General features: G+C 37.7%; 1 protein-coding gene across 1 annotated transcript; it reads right to left on the minus strand.

The window, feature by feature from the left end:
* Window positions 1–4,698: 4,698 nt before the first annotated feature.
* On the minus strand, window positions 4,699–6,042 carry K441DRAFT_554047 (kinase-like protein; the record flags this gene model as incomplete). The annotated part of the gene is made up of 1 exon (XM_067643211.1): window positions 4,699–6,042. The coding sequence occupies one exon, from the start codon at window positions 6,040–6,042 to the stop codon at window positions 4,699–4,701; it is 1,344 nt and encodes a 447-aa protein (XP_067505551.1).
* Window positions 6,043–21,312: the final 15,270 nt, after the last annotated feature.

Raw genomic sequence — 21,312 nt, forward strand, 5'->3', positions numbered from 1 at the left:
AAAGTAATTATAGAGGTCCTTATGGAGGTTTATTTCGCAATAATTAGTAGAAGAAATGCTACGTTTATAAAAAGCCAAATTACTAGTTAACTAGACACCCCTTTAATAAATAAAAGGAGGTATATAATAAGTTTCGCCAGAGCGCACAAAACGTCGGAAACTGAAAAGTTACTATAGCCTACTTCTAAAGCTTCCTGGTTTAATATAAAGGTGAAGAAGATCTTAAGGGTGAGATTAATAAGGCTAAACAGCTCCTTATGGATATAGAAATTAAGGACTACTCTCCTAACTAATACTTTACTAAGTATGGTAAGGTAAATAGCGCATAAACCGTTGCTGTCCTTAATGACCAATCTACGCTCTATTTTATTATAAGGTTAGATATCTTTAATAAGCTAAAGGAAAGTTCCGCGTTCTCCTTTAATAACAGATACTCGGCGAATATCTTTTATAGTATTATGCCAGATACTAGAGCTATAGGAGTATTTATAATAGGAGAACCTTAAATCTAAGCTTTTTAGTAGCTTAATAGTTTTGTCTAGATTAACCAATTAACGGTAGGCTAATATATAATTCGCTTTGGTAAGGGTATTGCAATCTCTCTTAGCACAATTAAGGTCCAAACTCCGTTAGGATATATTACTTTCCACATTATTCCCGCGAATACCCCGTTCCTATTCTGTATCTAAGATATAGATAAATTAGGCATTAAGCTTAATAACCTTAAGAATATACTTATTTAGAGAGATAATCGGGTACCCGTTGTACGCAAGTAGAGTCACCCTTAGTTGCTCCTTTAATAGCCAGAAAGGAGCGTTACTTAAAGTCACTTAACTAAGTTAAAGCTACATTAACTACATTATTGTTTTAGCCACCTATCCATTCACCAACTGCTTAGGGTTCTTTAATAAGTAAGTTATAAAGTTAAGGTTAAGGCGATTAAATATCTTATAAAGTACTGCTATTACTGCTAAATAAACTAGAAGTCCCCTAGCCAATTTAAGTTTACCCTTAAAGACAACTATAACTTTAACTTCTGTATTATTATAGATATTATATATCTTAGCGGCAAGCTAGTACTCTAAGTTATTAACTTTTTAACCTCCTTCTAAGCCGCACGCTTTTTAAAAGATATGTTAGCTAGGAATATATAGAATACTCTTTAATTATATTAGATTAATGTTTACCTAAAACCCCCTAATTAAATTGTTTATAATATAGGAAAGAACTTCTTATCTATAAAGTTTTAATAATAGGTAAAGGCAATAACAATTAAGGTTAAGGAAGTCCCTATTAAGGCATATAATAGTATTAGAAANGTAGAANNATATTATACGCCATTACGCCGCGTATATAAGATTATTTCTTTAAAACTAGAGGGTGCTAGCGAAGAGCTTATCCTATAGATGGCTATTAAGGCTGTTAATGATACCGCTAGCTTAGATGGGCTCATACCTACATTGCTAGTCTTTGGCGCCTACCCTTAAATAACTAACAATTCTCTACTATCTCCCTCTATTATATAATGAGCTAAGGCGATTTATAAGGCAACAAAGGAGGTACAATATCTCTACGCTATATACTAGGTTAACGACGCACTAGGAATAAGAAATAGCCTAAATACCTTAACTACGCTTAATCTGCCACTCTAATCTAAGGTACACGTATAGCGTAAAAAGGGAGGATAGTTAGGCCTATATAAACTTATTATAATTAATAGTTAAACTTATACTCTTTAGATGCCCTATAGACCTACTTAATTCCATTTAACTGTTATTAAGCCTTACTATAAAGATAATAGTTTTAAGCCTTTATAGGATACCCTAGAAGATACCCTAGGAGATGCTTTAGAGGAGAACCACGATTAACATGCCCTAGAAGGCGACTACGACCCTAATATAACTGTAGTAGATACGCTATAACCATAACGCGGTAGAGGTCGCCTAAAGGGATCACGAAACTACTAACACTTTATCAATTTCGAAGAGCAACTCGTTGCCACTATTAAGAATAGAGTCGAGCTGTTAATGGCCTTTATAATAGCTAAAGAGAAGGCTAACTTTAAGCTCGCAAAATAGCTCTAAAAGGAAGGCTGTATTATAACTCTAGGAGCTCCTTTCTAAGCATTTAATAAGTAGGAGATTAACAGTCTTATTATAAGAGGAGTCTTTAAGTTTAAGAAGTATAACCCTACTAAGTTTAATAGGGTTTATATATTTAGGTTAAAAATAGTTAACGAGATTAAAGGCAAAGCTACTAATACCCCATTTAAGAAGTCAAGGCTAGTTATTTAAGGTTATAACAATAATAGTAAGGAAGTAATTCTTACGCAATCCCCTACAATTTAATAAGCTAGTTAGTAAGTTATTATTGCGCTAGCTCCCTCCTTAATAAAAAATAGAATAGCGGTTTATTTACGAGATATTACCTAGGCCTATACCCAATTAGAGACACGCCTTTAGCGCTTGATACTGGTATACCTTCTAGAGCAAATTCGCCACTAATATCCTGAAGATATGATTATGGTTATGCTTAAGCCACTATATAGAATTGCAGAGGCAGAAACTTATTGGTGGGCTACTTATAGTAAGTACTATAAAGAGAAGCTTTTAATAACTACTTCTATATTTAATCCCTGCTTCCTTATTATAGCCATAGGAACTCTATTTAAAATTATTGGTATATAAACGGACGATATAATTATCTTAGGAGACGACCAATTCTTAGCTCTTAAAGAAGATAAGCTAGTAAAGGCAAACCTTATAGTAAAGCTAAAGGAAAGACTTAATTTAATAACACTATTACTCTTTAATAAATGCATTATTTCCCTAAATAAGGATTCCATTGCCCTACGCTAGAAAGGTTAAGGTAAGAAGATTAACGTTATTAATGTTAATTCTCTAAAGTAAGGATATGTAGAACAACGCACTTGCGGAGCTTATATAGCTTCTATTTATTAACCTAAAGCTTCCTTTAATCTCTCTATTACCGCCTAATACCAGGAACTAACTAAGGATGATATTTTTAACCTAAATAAGCGTCTTTTTTGGTAAATAAACTATCTTAATTAGGGACTACTCTATGTGCCTATTAATCTTCCTACTGTTAAGCTATTTATATTTATTAATAAATTATTTATAAATAATAAAGATTTTAGCTCCTAGCTAGAATATAAGATTATTATAGCGAATAAATCTACTAGAGAGAATGACTTTATAATTTATGGCAATCTTATTTATTAGAGCTTAACTAAGAGTAAATATGTTACTTAAAGCGTTCTAGCGTTAGAGATATATGGAATAGTTAGTGGAGTTAATATAGTAATTATAATTGGAACTACCCTTAAGATAATTATAGATTAACTTGAACTTCCTATTATCCCTATAATTGTGTGCACCGACTTATATTCCCTTTATAAGTGTTTAGTTAAGCTTAGTACTATAAAGGAGAAGCGCCTTATAATTGATATTATGGCACTTTAGCAGTTCTATAAGTGTTAAAAACTCTTTAAAATCTAATAAATTAATGGCTAAAATAACCTAGTAGATATAATAATAAAGGCAAACCTAAATAAGGCACTAGAGACGTTTGTTAATACAAATACTCTACGTATATAAGTTAAAGGTTAGGTTAAGAGGGAAATTTAGAGAAGTTAAGATCTTATAAAACTTCAACCGCCGGTTAAAGTTATTTAATTAGTTAGATTCTTGCTAAAAGCGCCGCGCCTAATTAATTTAGGTAGTGGTGTGGAGTTCTGCTAACGCTATTTGTTAAGCTAGCTAATTAGGATTTTCTATCCCTGGGATGGAAAATTGCCATTAGCTTGGCTAAGAGCGGTAAGCGGAACTAACATCTTCGCATAAACTTATACATCTACCTATACTACCTTTTCCCCTTTATTTCTTCTTTTTCTTCTCCTTAGCTTTATATCTTTATATAGTAGCAATCTATAAGTGTATATAGATAGCAACTATAAAAGAAGAGTTGCTAGTGTTAGGAATAAGGCAAGCGGTCATTACATGTCGTTACGTGTCGCCGCGGCACTAGCGTAGTGAGGAACCTTAGGTTCTTTACCTACCCCCTAATTTTAAATAATAAGCTTTATTAACTAACATTCACTGTGTCTACTTGAGTAGCATTGGTGAGTTACCCTATAATACTAATAGTATTACTTTAAAAGGTATAAACTCTGCCTATTAATCACCAAGATCAACATGCGCCCTCAACCGGATGCACCAGGGTGATGTATAATCATACGAAATAATTACCTAGTCGCCTGTTTCTTCTCGTTTCGGATCTCTAATCAACCTTACAGTAAAATTCTCATCTTAAGTCTTCCACAACACCCGAAACCATTTTCCGGTCTTGAATTGCCCCCCGCAACCATAGCCATAGTTTCATTCCATTTTCTCTCCGCTTCTCTCTCTTAAGACGCCCCTTCCAATGTAGACCCCACCTAGAAGAAACCGCTTATTCCCACTGTAGTCACCAAATGCCTTCTGTAATCTTTCCATGGCCAGTTTCAGGAATCCACTTCATGAGCGCTTCTCGTTCATCGATCCGGCTTGAGATCGCTGCTGTATAGTTGCACCCCTTAAGACTCCGTCAGGTATGGCCCGGATATTAGTACGTAAGGGCGTCCGCTGTCAATTGCGCCCTCAGGTCCCAGCTTTTCCACAAGAAAACCAAAGTGCGACATCAAGGCTCGATCCCATCAAACAACTCTTCGTCCATACTATCCTCCGCCTCTGATAACTCGTCCTCGTACGAACAACACGTTCCGCAGAACGCACTGACTTCGCCATGCTTGTCCCGGCCAGCGATTGACGCGATGAGCATGGCAGCCGTTGGTCGTGCGTTGCGGTCCACCCGTAGCATTTTCTGAACCCACTCAATGACTCTATTGTCCGACACAGACCCGGTCTTCTCCAGTTCAGAAATCATCTCAGTTTTAGCATCAAGATTTAGGTGAACGCAACGACTGCCCGATCCGTGATTGTCGAAGTAATCTTTCATCCAATCAACGCTGTATCCCTTAAGAACGACAAACATATCCAGGAAGACGCAACCTAGTGACCAGATGTCCGACGACTCGTTTCGAGGGTTAAACGCTGCCACCTCAGGCGCACAGTATCGGGGTGTCATACTCGTGAGGCCGGAAGTTGTGCTACCTACCCCAGAGGAATCACGGGACAAGCCAAAGTCAGTGAGAAGCACTTTACCGTGGTCAACGAGGATATTCTGGGGTTTGATATCCTTGTGCCGAATGAAGTTGTCATGAAGATACTTGAGCGCCGCGGTAAGGCAGCCAAAGTACGTTCTGAGAGTTGAATAATCTGGTCCGGCTATGCTGAGGTACTTAGCTAAGTCCATTTCTGCGACCGGCGACATGACTATGGCAAAGTACTTGGGGTCCGTGTAACTACCCACAAACTCGACAATATGCTGGTGCTTCAGGCGTTTTAGAATCTCGACTTCGCTGATGAATGCTCTGACCGCTGGGGCTGGGTCTCTCCCAAATATGTTACGTCGAGGGATACGTTTTATTGCGTATTCATTATAGCTAATCATGCTACGAACCTTGTCGACTCGGCCAGACCCCCCACTTCCGAGGTTATATACGGTCTCGAAAGGCAGAAGTTCTCCTTTTGCAAAATGTCGATGTCTACCAGTTTCTCCTTTCTCTAAATCAACTGATTTCGTGAGAATCAAGTCTTGATTCTTTACAATGGCTGATCCCATAGCTGGTGTGAGCGAGTTTAGTTGTGGGAGATTCTGAAGTGTAACTGGAAACCAATGATCGGAGAAACCTATGGCCAGGAGGTCCCCCAAAATGTGAAGGCAGTTGATAGTCCTTAGGATAATGTAAGTTCTTGGCACCTTACTCCAACTATTTACAGAATACTCCAAGAGCCTAGATATTTCCGCTATCTCTGCATCTGAGTATCCAGTATTAGTATTCGGCCGGTTGAGGAAGAACTCTGAAAGCCTATCGCTCAAGGTGTTGCTCGATACTGTGGAAGCAAGGCTCGAGGTTCTCATTAGAATGGGTTGGAACTCAGTCGCAGAAGAGATGGCCTCATTTGCAGATAACTTAGTGACTTCAGGACTAGAATTATACCTTGCTGTGCTTGGCAGGGTGTTCACTTGAGGAATGATTTTGTTGTCAGCAATGCGAGCTGGCGCCTTCATACTTAGAGGTTCTGATGATTCTTTTGTCAAAATGGCTGCGGGAATCATATTGACTGGAGGGCTTATTATTTCATCCGTCATGATAATGGATGCGGCAGTCGTAGACGTTGGCCGCACATCAGTAGAAGCATCTCCTAATTGCGAGCTGTCGGTACCTCTGCTAGCCCGACTGCTGGGTCCGTCGTTTGGTGCATTTGAGGCTGGATGCTTCTGTTTTGAAAGCGCAGGGGAGTGCATATCAGATGATGCAATGCCGCTAATAGAATTTCCGTCCTGTTCTGCTTGGTCTAGAATAGCTTCAACCCACTGATCTATGTCTCTGTATGCCAGAATCGCGGTCTCCGCCTCCTCAATTCCGCTCGCTAATCCATCTTGTGTGCTCATTTCTGGGACTCCAAATAAATCACCGAAGGAACCAGGTCCATGCTTGTCACGTTCCTCGCGTTCCTTCTCTTGCTCCTGAAGAGCGCGCTCTTTCTCTTCCTCTTCTTCTTGGAGCCGGATGGCGAGTGCTCGGTCATACTCTTCTTGCTCAGCACGCTCAATACTGGTTTTGGTTGTTTTCTCAGAACAAGAATCCTGACTAGCTTCTTCAATCTGCTGGCTATAACTAGATAGTTTTTGCGTCGTGAAGTGACCGCTACCATGTTTCTCCCTTTTATGTGTTGATAAACTTTCTTGACAGGAGAAATTTTTGTCGCACTTGACGCACCCATGATAAAGTGACTGGGACTTGCTGATTTCCCTCAGGCTACCCCCGGGGTGGCATTCTTTGAAGTGTTTCTCTAACTCATAGCGCGTTTTAAAGCTCATGTGGCACTGGGGACATTTTCTGAGCATGATAATGAGATGTGCATGTTTGATGTGCCAGGCCAGATTTTCGGAGGATTGAAACCTGTTATTACATTCTGGGCATTTAATAAGACCGACATGGTGGTCCTGGCTAATGTAGACGTAATACTTTGGTCCAGTTGGGTGGCTTTGGGTCATATGATGAGCTAGATTTCTCGGGCCCTCGAAGTCCTGAGAGCAACTCGGGCACTGAACTAGATGATTTCGTCTAATATGATAATCCCTATTGGTTGCAGTCTCAAAGGCTTTATGGCAAAGATGACATCGGAGAAGCTCGAACGGCTTGGCGGAGGGAGGATTGAAGATCTGTATTATATTTTTGGGTTTATCCTTAATGGCGTGAACTTTTTTTGTATGATAAGCCAGATTTGCTGAATCCTCGAAAGATCTACTGCATTCCGAGCACCGAAGTAAATTGACAGTCTTGCTTTCCATAGGTTCAATGGGTTTGTTTCGTTTGTTGAAAGAATTCTCTTGAGCAGGAATTCTTTCAAAATCCCGAAACACCGATGCAATAGGTGACGACGGTGGCAATTTCCGAACGGGTGCTGAAGGGGATGTATAAGGCTCCAACCTGATCGTGAGCTGTCCTTGCGATTTTAACTTATCCGATCCGTATATTTTCAAGGCGAAATCCTTAGGTGACGCCCATTCATGTAAGTAAAGAGGACCGGCTAGCCGAAGTCTGGCTTGCCCAATAACCGTGCCAATGGCTTTTGAAGGATCGTTGCCATAATCAGTAATTTCAAAGAGGAGTACATCGTCCTTTTCGGTAAAACTGTTCCACCAATTAGCAACTCTAAAGCATCAAATTGCAATATATAACCTACAATGCAAATTTTTTATTCCAGATGCATGATGGTCTACGCGATTTCGGAGTCTTGACTAATTCCGTATTCTGCATCTGCGACATATGGGATGCAGCATTCTCTATTTTGATGGAGGTAGATATTCTAGTAGAAACTTCAAAGCGTGTTAGAGACTCCAATGGCGAGGGGCATGCACCTTACGTGTTTGGAGAAACAAACGCCTCTTAGGCAGATTGGCGGCCCAGCGAACTATTTCTCTGTGAGTACAGCCTTATCGGAACCACTCCTAAGATACTGCAAGTTACCATAAACATAGAGATTCGGCTCGCCCACTTCATATTCTTCATATGCCTTCACAATAGCCGCTGTCATTCCTTTACCCTTTGCAGTTCCCATATACGCCATGATAGACTCGGCTAGGTCCATGAGATCTCCAACAGTATCTTCGAACTGAATAAGAGCATCACTAAATGGACAAACAGCGTGAGACTACAGCTATCGGTGGTACTTTAGGAGATGCATTACGGGACAAAACGAGAAAAGATAGAAACCAAAACAACTGGGTTACAGGACGAGCTTCTATAATAGTCCACAAGTGATGCCATAGTATGAGTACTTCTAATGTCATTTGAGCATGCTCGACGGGAAGAAGAGAGGCATAATGACTGGGTATGTGTGTAGTTTCGCAGGCCATCAAAGTGGCGACAGCAAGGGTCAGATTAGATGCTCTTGAAAAAAAGTTTAAAATATGCAGAAACAGGGAAGATCGTACCGGAGATTTTCTGGTTGGGTTATCGACGCTTCCACGCCTTCCAGGCGTAACGCTGCATTCTGCAAGCGGGATCGGATAATACCAGCCACAGTTGGATGATTTTGTTGGATGTACTTCAAAGCCTTGTTAGCCTCCTCGCCGATATCCTTTCCCCATAGAATGAGCCTGAGGGAGAAATCATGAACCGCATCTCTGTCCTTTCTGAAATATTCGTTGTCGTTAACAGAGTTGGCTCGGCTGAGAAGGCTCTGATACATATCGGAGAGCGATATATCGCTCTCCATTTTTCTGCAGAGATGAGTGTTTTGAAAAGGACGTAGTTTTTGCCTGGTCAGTGTTCATGTCTATCTGTATCGCGAGGGCGAGCAGGCTGAAGTCGGCCACAGCCGTTTCCAAATAAGCCTTATCGCACGCCACCAAAATTAGTACAGGAGGCTGTACTTTTAATTTTCCACTAACGTGGGTCACCGGGTTATGACGGTGTCCTGTACAGCGTAGAAATAAGCGGCCGATATTGGCACGTGCGCAACCACCAAAAATCGACGATTGTTTGAGGAGGAGATGGACTAGAAGATGATTTAGAATATATACAAGTACTATATAAAGCGTCTACACGATTATAAAAGACGTAATGAGCAAATGACAAAGTATTAGAGTAGTAATATATCTTCGGGAATCGATTTTTAGTGGTTGCNCATGTGCCAATATCGGCCGCTTATTTCTACGCTGTACAGGACGGTCCACCCAGTTATGACGGAAATCTGACCGCCTGTCTAATTAGGAAAAGCGGTTTCCTATTTCGGTATTCTGCCGGAAAATATCGCCTCAAGCGACGAAGAGGCCTCAGATGAGGACTTTAATCCGCCAACTCGCGGTTATCTAAGCAATCGGATGCCTGATACACTGTAAAAAGTCGATATAGACTCTCTCCTATATATTTAAGGCTTCATTCGGGTTTAATAATAAAATAATGCTTTGCGATGGTTTTTACTAGCGATTTGCCTGCAAATCGGCATTCGGCAGTATTTTGGTGTTCCGTCATAACTAGGTGGACCGTCATAACCCGGTGACCTACGTTATTAGATTTAATGTAAACTACCGCCTTCCAAATAAAATTACTTATAAAATTAAGCTTTATATTAAAGCTAATAAAAATGTAGTAGCTGGTTATAGAAGTAGTAAAGTATTTTAAAATAAAGTTCAATTTATAAGTTATAGTTAATCCTTAATATTTAAAGCAAACTATCATGTCCTACCGCGTACGCCTCTTTCAATTAAGCGTAGTTTAGCGACCTTGGCGGGAGAAAACTACTTTCTAGAACTCCTTACTCCGCTTCTTCATCAAATCCTTCTTGTACGATAGCTATATCAATTCAAGCCTTATTCCGTCACCAGAACCCTTACATGTACTTAAGAACGACAGTATCAAAGCCGGAAGAGGAGGCCGAGACCCAGCAACAACTTTCCAACCCCAAAATGCACGTCCCGCCCGCGCGAGCCTACTGCACGCGTCCACGTTGCCGGGCCGGAAATATCTTTAAGAATAAGGCCTTTGAGGATAGCTAAGTGTAGAGGTAGGAAGCCCGCAGAAGTGCGGGTTGTTGGTAGTAAAGCCGCACGAGGCGATCGCGTCGTCTTCACCACCGCGCTGCATGAACGTGATTCTGATGCTTAACGCTAGACTTGCCATAGCGAAATGGGCGAAGCGAAGTTTGCATCGACTATCATACGTAGTAAAGAATGTGGGAAAGATGGGATTTGGTCGAAGAAGAAAATTAACACCAGTCCAATCCTTTGGTAGTGACTTCAATGGCTCTTGTCCGCCATCCGTCTGGCTGTCGCCATACAGTGTTTTTATCATGTTTAATCTGAATGATCTACTATAGTATCGATGGTATGAGGCTCCACAAACCAGTGATGAGGCGTACTTCCAATTGTACCAATTAGGTGAAACATGCCCTGCTTATCATACCACTTATTCTCATTCTCGATCGGCATACAATACGACAATTGTGTCCAGTACTTCCGGCATGCTTCCCAAGCCTGGTCTTTTGATTCGTACGCCCCGATAACGAGGAGACCACTAGATCTATGCAAGGCTAGATACGCAGTTCTAAGATCCGTATTCTCGGTGGCAGCAGGCAACTCCTTTGGCAGCACTTTAACCCACTGGAGTCCATGGCTGTATACACGGATATCGATAGTCCCGTTCGGCCAGACACGTCTCTCAGCCTTTACAGCACTTAGCCTCGTGATAGCCGCTGGTGCAGGCTTTGTCCCTGGGGAATCCCAGCCAAAGCCGCGTACAATGTCTTCTATCTCGACGCTTGAGTTGCAGTATCGGGCAATGTAGGCTCTGACGCTCTCATCTGCGAACGAAGGGTCTTTGAATACGCCAATGACCGTCTCGTAACGATGGCTAGCCTTAACGACGTAGAGGAAGGCCGGACAGGATCCGGACAGTAACTCTTGGCAGTAACTTTACTGTCCGAATCTTTTCCAAATCAGGCGGAAATTTGGGCGGTGAGGCAGCCAAGACACTACTTAAGCACCTATTTTACTAGTAAAAGCCATATAAATGCAATGTTCACCTAATACCCCGGCACCTCCCGCGAGCCGCTGCACGATCGAATAAAAATACGAATTTTATTAACGCTAAAATTAACGTCGCGTTAACGCCAACGTTAATTAACCCTCCCTATAAATATACAGCTATGGCGCCCTAGGCTCTACACTAAGTAGAACTAGATTCTTATTTAAAATGGATACTCCTACTACTACCACACCTTAAGCAAACTAACTAGTTAAGTAGAAGGCCTATAAGAAGCTAAGAAACGAAAATATAATCGCGGCAATATAGGCAGCTATTTAATTAATCCCTTTTAAACACTTGCTTAAACTAGAAGCTAGTAAGCACTATAATATTTGCAACTTAGCAATATAGCGCTTTAATAACTACGCGTTCTCCTAAGGCTATAAGCTTTATATAAGTGGTAGCCGGGTTATATAGCGAGTCTATATAAGATGCAGAGCTTATAGTAAAGAGACTTATAACAATTAGAAGCTTATAAAGGAGGACCGCTAGCAAAAGGATAAGGGAGATATATATTTTAGGCGGCTAAATAGGAAGATTTTAAAGAAGAGCTGTCCCTATTAAGTTTCCGCTTATAAGAACGTAGTTAATAGAGCTATTACCTAGCTTATAAAGATTAATAACGGTATATATACCTGCGCGGCTATACTAAATCCTCTTACTCTCCTAAAGTATAAGAACTGTTAGCCGGATTATGCAGTAAGTATAGTAAAGGCTCTTAAACACTAAGCTGCTAATATATCTATAGGAGAGATATAGCGACTTCTATCCTCCAATAAGTTGCTACTAATTAATAGTCGTGACTATTAGAATATAGGAGGATAGGTTTATTAAGGTATATAAAAGGCAGGTATAATAAAGTAGGAGCGATTTAAGGAGCTATATTCGGCTTTTTAATAAGCTGGCTTTTATATACGCTTGCGCATCTATACTAAAGTTAATTCTAAATTAGGTAAGCTTATTACCTAAAGAGCCTCCGTTAACTCCTTTCCTAACAGTATAGATAATGCGGCATTTTCTAGAATAGCTAAGCTACTAATTAGTACTGTAGCCCTACTAAATATAATAGTTTAATTAAATAGCTATATAGCTTAGAGTGCCTAGATATTAAAGCGTTTAGGATATTAATTTACTTTCCTACTACTAACTAAATACTAACTTGCCATTCCCCCTAGGTAACTATACCTCTTAAGTCCTTGTCTAAATCACCTTCTTAACTCTATAGCAGATTGCTTTTGTATATTAATTTACTTCTAGCTTCTATATCTGCACTAATGTAATATTCTTAATAAACTAGCTCCGCATGCCGCTATTAACTATAATAACTATAACAAACACTAGCAAGACAGTTCCAATTATACACTTACTCGTCTTATTTAAGGCCGAGTAGGTATTTAAAGAGATACACGACTTTATAAATAAGTTTATGTTTTACAATATACCCGGCCTAAATATCTATATTAGTAATTAGGGAGCTAGCTTTATATTAGCTATAAAGAAGCTTATAGAGGAGGATATCTAAATATAACTCTATAAGTAGCACATTACTAAAAATATTAAGACTATATTAGTTAATAGTAGTGGTTATACTAAGGAGAAGCGGAAGCCTTTAGAAGAGTTAATTGTAACGGAACCTTATAGTAGGAACTACAATAGGTGCGTTATTAGGCTAGGTATATAGAAAATGCAAGTTAAAGTTAATAACGTAATAATAACTAGTGGAGTGGTTGCCTAATAGATTAACTCTAATTATATTTTAAGAATTACTATAAGGAAGGAACTATCTAGGTAGGGACTGTGGTCCTTTAAATATACAACTATACTCCTAAGAAATCCTTCTTATATGTAATATACGTATACTCTATCTACTCTATTACGGATTATATAGATTACCCTATATAACCTTAGCTACTATTCCTCGTTACATAGTTCTATTAGCTCTATCCTAGGCTATACCTAAATTAACTAACTAGCTTCTTCTAACTCTTCTCTAAGTAGTTATAATATTATACTTAAAGCGTCTATAACACCATCTCCCTCCTCTTTATCTTCGTCCTTAAAGATTCTAAATATCTCTAAGTTATTTACTAGAGGTATAATATCCGTCTAATTAATTTAGTTAATATTATTGCTTATTATACCTAAAGTAATTTCTTTATCCTTAACTGCTCGTCGCATTCGCACTATTACTGCGATATTATCTCTTAGTGAGATTATACCATCTCCGTATTCTTGCTGTTTAAAAAAGGGGTTAGTTTATATTATATTAGTAAACCCATTTTCATAATAACTATCTTTTTACTTAGAGTGTACTAAAGCGAATATTCATTTATCCTATAACGTTTACTCTATCTCTAATGCTAAATATATATAACCTATTACTCTTAATAGTCGTATAGTTCCCTAATTAATTTGTCTTAGGGTTTTATATTTAATTTACTGCTACGCGGCTAGATAATAAACTGTCTATTACTTTGGCGGAACTGCGCCGTTCTTAAGATACTAAATAAGAGGCTGCCAATGCTTAGTAAAGGGCCCTTAAGTCTTATTTAGCGGCGTCCGCTTAATTAATCCGTCTTAAGAAGGTTTATAAGAAGGTTTATTCTAAAAAGTAGAAACTTATAGAATAGGGTCTATAGAAACTTAGTAATAAAAAAACAGATTCTCTTTTAACTAAGAAGGAAACAGATCTAAGTAGTTTGGCAACTACTCTTCTTAGGTCCCCCTTAGGTGACTTATTCTTTAGTAATCCTTTTTTATTAATACTACCTAACCTAATTTTTTCTAATACTCCTGTACCTTTCCTATAGTATTCTTTAAATTCTCTAGTAGTTCCTAAGTAGTCTTATTATAGCCTATCTACTTAACCTCGTACTATATTTTATCGTTAATATTCTTATAATTAATAATCTTTAAAACTTGCTATTTATCCTCTTCTTATCCTCTATATATATCTGCTTTATAGACTAGTAACTTAATATTCCTATATACTGGTTCTAGTATTATAATATACTATATAAGGTAGATCTTTATTTTAGCTAGTAGGTCTAACTTAAATATAACCGGTAAAATCCTCTATATAATTTTAAAAGGTCTTAGTCTAACGTAGTCTAACTTCTTACTTAGTTATTAACTTTTAAAATTTTTGTATAGTAGCCACACTTTATCTCCTTCTTTAAGATCTAGTTCCTTAGATCTCTTAGTATTATAGTACTTTTTTATTCTCTCTTATACTTTCTTTACTAATTCTATAAGGTCTATATAAAGATTTATTAACGTCTTTATTCTTTCTTTAGCTATACTACTTATTTTCTTCGCTTATTATAGTAATAATAATGTCCTTAGCTTATATCTATAATTCGCCTTAAATAGTAATATGCCTATTCCTTCTTAAGGTGTTATATTATATATAAACTATATAATTAGTAGTAGCGATACCTAATTATTCTATACGTGATTAATATAGTGCCTTAGATACTATTCTAGTGTCTAATTTAACCTTTTTATTTAACTGTCTATCTGCGGATAATATATAGTAGAAGTTATTACTCTAACTCCTTACTCCGCTAAGAATACCTCCTAGAATGCTACTACGAATCTTAAATCCCTATCCAATATAATTTTACTTAGTGCTCTATATCTTATAAATACTTCTTTAATATAGATTCTAGCGATATCTTCTGCTAATATTTCTTCTATACACGCTATAAAGTATCCCTACTTTATAAGCTTATCTACTATTACTAAGATTGCATTATAATCTTATTCGGTAATAGGGTCTCTTAACTTTAGCAACTTAATAATAAAGTCCTATAATATAACCTCTTATAGTCTCTCTAGTATTTTAATAGGTTGTAGCCCTCTATATAGCTTATACCTTATTAGTTTATTTCTTTAGTAATTTAGATATTCCTTTATAATTTTTTATGCTAAGCTCTAGATTCCGTTAATAATATACTCCTCTTAAAGTCTTAACACTAGGCCTATGGCTCCCTTATATCCTTAAGTTATTCCCTTATAGAAATCTTTTACGAAATGTTCTACTATACTTCTTAGGATATACTTTGCTTCTCAATTCTTATATATATCCGTTTATAGATATTCTAGCTATGCCTCTAGAATTCTTTACGCCTAAAAGCTCTTTAGTGTCTTATAGACTCTTTCTAGTTTCTTATTTTTCTAAGTTGCTATAATTTTTAGATAATTATACCTAATCAATCCGTCTATGTCTTTTCGCAGTAAAGCCCCTAACGGCTTCTTATCATTTTATAGTTCAGCTTTATAACTTAGAGTATCTACCCTTATATTATCTGTACCCTTAATATACTAAATCTTAAAATAGTATTCTATAAGCATCTCTACCTATCTAACCTATCTTTGGTTAAGTTCCTTTATTATTAGGAATCCTATTAGGTTCTTATAATCCGTCTTAACTATAAATAGTTTCTCTATGCCTTATAAGAATGCTCTCTATTCCTTTAGTACTATAACTATACCTAATAACTCCTTATTATAGATATTATAGTTTAGTTCTAGTAGTGTTATCTTCCGACTATAATATACTACTAGGTGCTATCTATCTTAATATTTCTATATAAAGTATACCTCTAGTATATAGTCTAATATATCTATTTCTATAACCGTCTCTAGTCCTAGTTAATAGATCTTAAGAACTGGCTCCTAGGTAAATAACTCTTTAACCTTCTTAAAGAGTTTCCTTTATTCTTCTCCCCATGCCTATAGTTCTTCTTTCTTTATTAATCGCGTAAATGGTTTAATATCCTTTAACTATTGCGCTATAAACCTTCTATAGTAATTACAGAACCCTAAAAACAATCTTAACTGCGTAATATTCTCTAGTTCTTACTAATTTACTATAGCCTTAATCTTCTTTAGATCTATACTAAGTTGGCCTAGTTTAATAATAAATCTAATAAAATCTGTCTTCCTAGTAAAGAACTTGTATTTCTTAATTGCTACTAGCATCTATTCTTTTTATAGTCTCTTTAAGACCTATTTAACGTGTTCTTCGTATTCTTCCTTAGTTATTAAGTAGATAATAATATCGTCGAGGTATACTATAATAAATTCATCTAAGTATTTTCCTAATACATTATTAATACGCTTCTAGAATATTACTAGTGCGTTTATAAGCCCGAATTATATAACTAATAGTTTATATAGTCCTTCCTTTAATCTAAAGGCTGCCTTCCTTAATCCTAATTTAATAGTACGCCTATCTTAGATTTATCTTCGTAAAGATTTATATATTGCCTATCCTGTCTTAGATTTCGCTAATTAAGGGTAAAGGATATCTATCCTTTTTTAGTAATATTGTTTAACTATCTATAGTCAATATATAACCTTAGTTTGCCATTCTTCTTTAGTACGAACAGTACTGGATAACCCGTTAATGACTGCGATAGTCTAATATATCCTTTTTATAAGTTTTCTTAAACAAACTCTTTTAATACTCTACCTTCTTCTTTAGTAAGCTTATAAATTGAAAAGAATCCTAAACTTATTTCTAGTTTTAATTCTATCTTATAGTCCTATACTATATACTTTAACAGCTTTTTACTCTCTAGTGACTATAGTTTCTTACCATACTTATAGTATCTCTTTAGTACGTAACTGTAAGGGATATTATTGCGGACACCTCGGGTTGCCCTTAGGATAACCCCCGGACGCCCCTTGGATGGTCGCCGGTCACGTACTAGAGGCACGTGCCCGTAGTATATAGTCTCCACAATCCCAGAGGCCTTACCTCCTTAAGGATTCGTCTCTCTTACTAATCTATCCTATTCCAATCGTATCCTTATAGCCCCCTGTCTATAAGATCCCCTTACATTCGAATCCTTCCTATTCTTTTTTAGAAGGGCAGTCGGCTTTAAGAACTAGATTATTTGTTTACATCTTTTGTTTACAACTACTATCCTCCCTTAAAATCTTGCGATAACCTAAATGGAAACTCCATGGATACCTTATGGAAAGCCATCGCGCAAAGGCAGGAAGGTCCCTCCAATAGCGAGAGATTGCGATAATATAACCCTCTGGGTAAGACGGCCGAACGAGCCCTAATACCTAGATGCTCTAGGAGCTTAAAGACTCTCGCACACCTACGGTTACCGCTAAGGAAAACGCAGATACCCTTTACGACGGTCATAACGCTGCCGGAAAGTAACTGGAACCCCTCCGGCCCTACCTAGGCCAATTAGAAGATTAAGCGCTAGAGGCAACCCTAAGATCTTCCCCTAAGCTAGAAATGCTAGAGGAATACATTAATGTGTCCAACTAGGGACCCAACTAGAACCCTCCCGGAAGACCACCGGCCTATAATTAGTATAGTAGTAGTATATAGACTGCTTATAAGCTAAGCGGGCCTACCCCTTTGGGAAACTAAACCTAAACACTAACTTAAGACCTAAGGCTTATTAGGAAGCCCACACTAGCTACTAGTACTAATACTACCTTTATAGCAGGAGCCTCCTTAGGCCCAAGTTTGGAAGGTTAAGAGCCCTATACCGATCTCCTTTAAGACGGATATTGGGAAGCTATCGCAAGGCTCTTAGAAGCTATATAGGAGGAAGCCACTAATAAATATATTAGAACCCTCTAAGGGTAAATCTAGATCTAGTAGGGTCTAATCTAAGCTAGGTAAATTCTTTTATAACCTAGTTAAGGCTAAGGGCTTCCTAGGAGCTACCTAGTACCTACCTAAGGAGGTGTAGAAGACTTAGAGAGTTATCTATATAATAAACGGAAAAAGGATATAGACTAACTGGTTAAGGCCTCTAGTAGTCTAGAACTCCGCTATAGACCTAACGCCTAGTAGTTAGACGATTGGGTTCGCAAGATAGATAACTTCTTTAAGATGCTAATAATATAAGATAATACTAAAGAGCGTATATACTAGATTATTAGCAAGATTAAAGACCAATTGCTAAACTAGATTACACTTAATTAGCTTAATAAAGAGTAAATTACTATATAGCCACAGCTATAAACCTTCCTAAAGAAATGGACTTAAGATCCGTATATCGTATAATATAATAATACAGAGCTATTCTAGAATGGGACACAGCTAGACCGCCATAACTTTTACCAGTTTATAAACTTTGTAGAAACTTATACTTAGCAGATAGATTTAAAGCCTTTTAAAAATAAGGACGGCAGCATCTATAAAAAGGAGAAGATTGGGTTTATCTGGGCTAGAATTAAGCTAGTAATTTATGACGAAATAAAGCGCGTGGGAGCCCTATTGCGGATTACCATATATACGGATTTTGAATAAGCAGTTCTAAACGCTGAAGATATAGTAAGGAACTAGACCTCTTCTAGTAGGAAGCTAGAGGGTTACTAGAAGCGCGGGCACTTTAGTAGTAATATAGGGCAGACCTAACCTTTAAAGAAGCCGTTCTTAAAGAGAACTTTAGAAGGGTTAAAGTTAGGAACCTTAAATAACGGGAAAAACTCCTAGGGTTAACCTAATACCCGTCCGGCACCTTTATAAAAACACTCTAAGAAGTTAAGAGAAAACTTTAGAGGTAGATTCTATTAGAAAAATAAGTAGGGCGACAACCGCACTAACAATCTAAAAAAAGAAAAGCCCTAGTTATGGACCTCTCCTAGCTATAACTAGGGCAAGATATAGAAGGAGAGACTCTCCGTATTACTGTTAAGCTAGAAATAATACTCCCTATGGGTAAGGTATAATAGTTCTAAGTACTATACAACAGCGGCGCCGAAATTAATCTTATACGATATGATTTGGTAAAAGAGTATAAACTTATCCCATTGTAAAGGTGGCGGAAACCTATTATAGGCTTCCTAAAAAAGTATTGGATTAAGCTATATAGTGCCTATAAGCTTATAGTGTTAGTGGCCGATATATATAACCGCACTAAGGTGGTTGGCCCGTAACCCTTTTAGGCGGCTAACTTTATAGGTTACAACCTTATCCTTAGATACCCTTAGCTTGCAGAAGCAGATCCTAAGATACGCTTTAAGACTAGAGCCTTTAAATAGTGGAACGATAAAGATTTAGAAGGGCGCATATTACTAATAAGCCTAAAGGATATCCTAGAGAATATAGCCCCAGGCGAAATAGTGTACGCTTTATACCTAAAGGAGTATTAGATCTAACCCCTGTTTAATAGCAAGATAGGTATAGAGCTTAGTATAGGTAATAACCCCTCTATAATGGAGACCTTATAGGGAACTGCCGGATAGGTTGCAGAGACATTATAGGGAGGCGGCGATCTTAAGGATCTTACAAGATACTTTAACCGCTATAGGTTACTTTGGCTTAAGCAATATACGAAGAGTATACTACGGCACCTTAAACGCTGCATTAAGGAGTTCCCTACCCTCTACTAGCTACCGTATGAAATGGTTTAACATACGGTGGTAACTATATACGAGTAACCACTATAGCGTATAATGCTGCCTATAAGTATCCTAAGGGAGCTCTGGGACCTACCTAATAATAACGCGAAGGACAAACGCGACCCCAATTTATTAAATATTCTAGTAGGCCTAAGGGACTTACTAAGGGTATTTTTGGGTAGGAGAGCAAAAGTCCTACCGTAGAACTTAGAGTATAATTATGTAATTAATTTAGAAGAAGGCAAATAACCGCTAAACTTTCCTATCTATAACCTCTTGCGTAAAGAGCTTAAGATCCTACGGGAGTACCTTAATGGGTTACTAGAAAAGGGGTGGATCCGGCCTAGTAAGTTACCGTTAGGCGCACCGATCCTCTTTGTCCTAAAACTAGATAAAACTATAAGGCTATACGTAGACTATTACGGTCTTAATAAGATTACAATTAAGAACCGTTACCTACTACTACTGGTTAGTGAAATGCTGGATTAACTATCTAGGGCGAAGATCTTCATAAAGCTGGATCTATAAGACGCCTATTATAGGCTCCGTATTAAAGAAGGGGATAAGTAAAAGACCGCTTTTAAGACCTAATACGGCTACTTTAAGTATCTAGTGATGCCTTTTGGGCTAGCTAATGCGCCTATAATATTCCAATCGTATATTTATAGAGCCTTAGGGGGACTAGTTAACCGCATATATGTTATCTATTTAGATAACATCTTAATCTACTTAGAAGACGAGGATTAATATAAGTAATACGTCCGCGAAGTGCTGGAACGTTTGGATAATTAGGGCCTCTACGCTAAGGCGTTAAAGTATGTCTTTAATACTAAGCAGGTCGAGTTTCTAGGTTATATTATAACGCCTACAGGTATAGTTATAGACTTAGTACGGGTGTAGATAATCCAGAAGTAGCCGGAGCTAGAGAGCTACTAGGATGTTTAAGTGTTCCTAGGCTTTGCTAATTTCTATAGGCGCTTTATTTATAACTACTCAGACGTCGCCTGATACCTATTTAACTATATTATAGAAGCTTCCCGAGACCCGACCTAAGGAGTAAAAAGCTTAAAGGTGGTAAGGAAGAAAACTAAGAAGGGACTAACTAAATAGTATAAGCTATAGTTATAGCCCGGAAAGGTTTAGGAGGCCTTTTAGGAACTTTACGTAAAGTTTATAAAAGCTCTATTGCTACGGCATTTTAACCTAGATTAGCTATTAATAATAATTACTAATGTATTAAATTTTGCCCTTATTAGTATCCTGCTGTAACCTAATAGGCATCCAGACGCTACCCAGCTCTATTAGAGACTAGTAGCATTTTATAGCAGAAAATTCTAGGGACCTAAAGTTAGGTATTATACCCATGATAAGGAACTGCTAGCTATAGTCGACTGCTTTAAATAGTAGCGACACTACCTTAAGCACGCGAGCTATACCACTCGTATACTTTTAGATTACCATAATCTACGCTACTTTATAACTATAAAGGAGCTTATACCTTAATAAGCCAGATAGGCAGAGGAGCTTACGCGATTTAATTTTAAGATTAAATATAAGCTAGGGAAAAACAACCCTGCTAATAAACTGTTACGACGGCCAGACTATACTAAAGGCTTTAAAACGGGAGAAGGAAAATAGATAATAGATATCTTACTCCCTACATTGTAGAATAAGCTCTGGGTGTAGGATGCTTAAGCACCTATAGC

Source organism: Cenococcum geophilum, assembly GCF_001692895.1.
Source record: "Cenococcum geophilum 1.58 unplaced genomic scaffold K441scaffold_15, whole genome shotgun sequence".
NCBI classification, from domain to species: domain Eukaryota; kingdom Fungi; phylum Ascomycota; class Dothideomycetes; order Gloniales; family Gloniaceae; genus Cenococcum; species Cenococcum geophilum.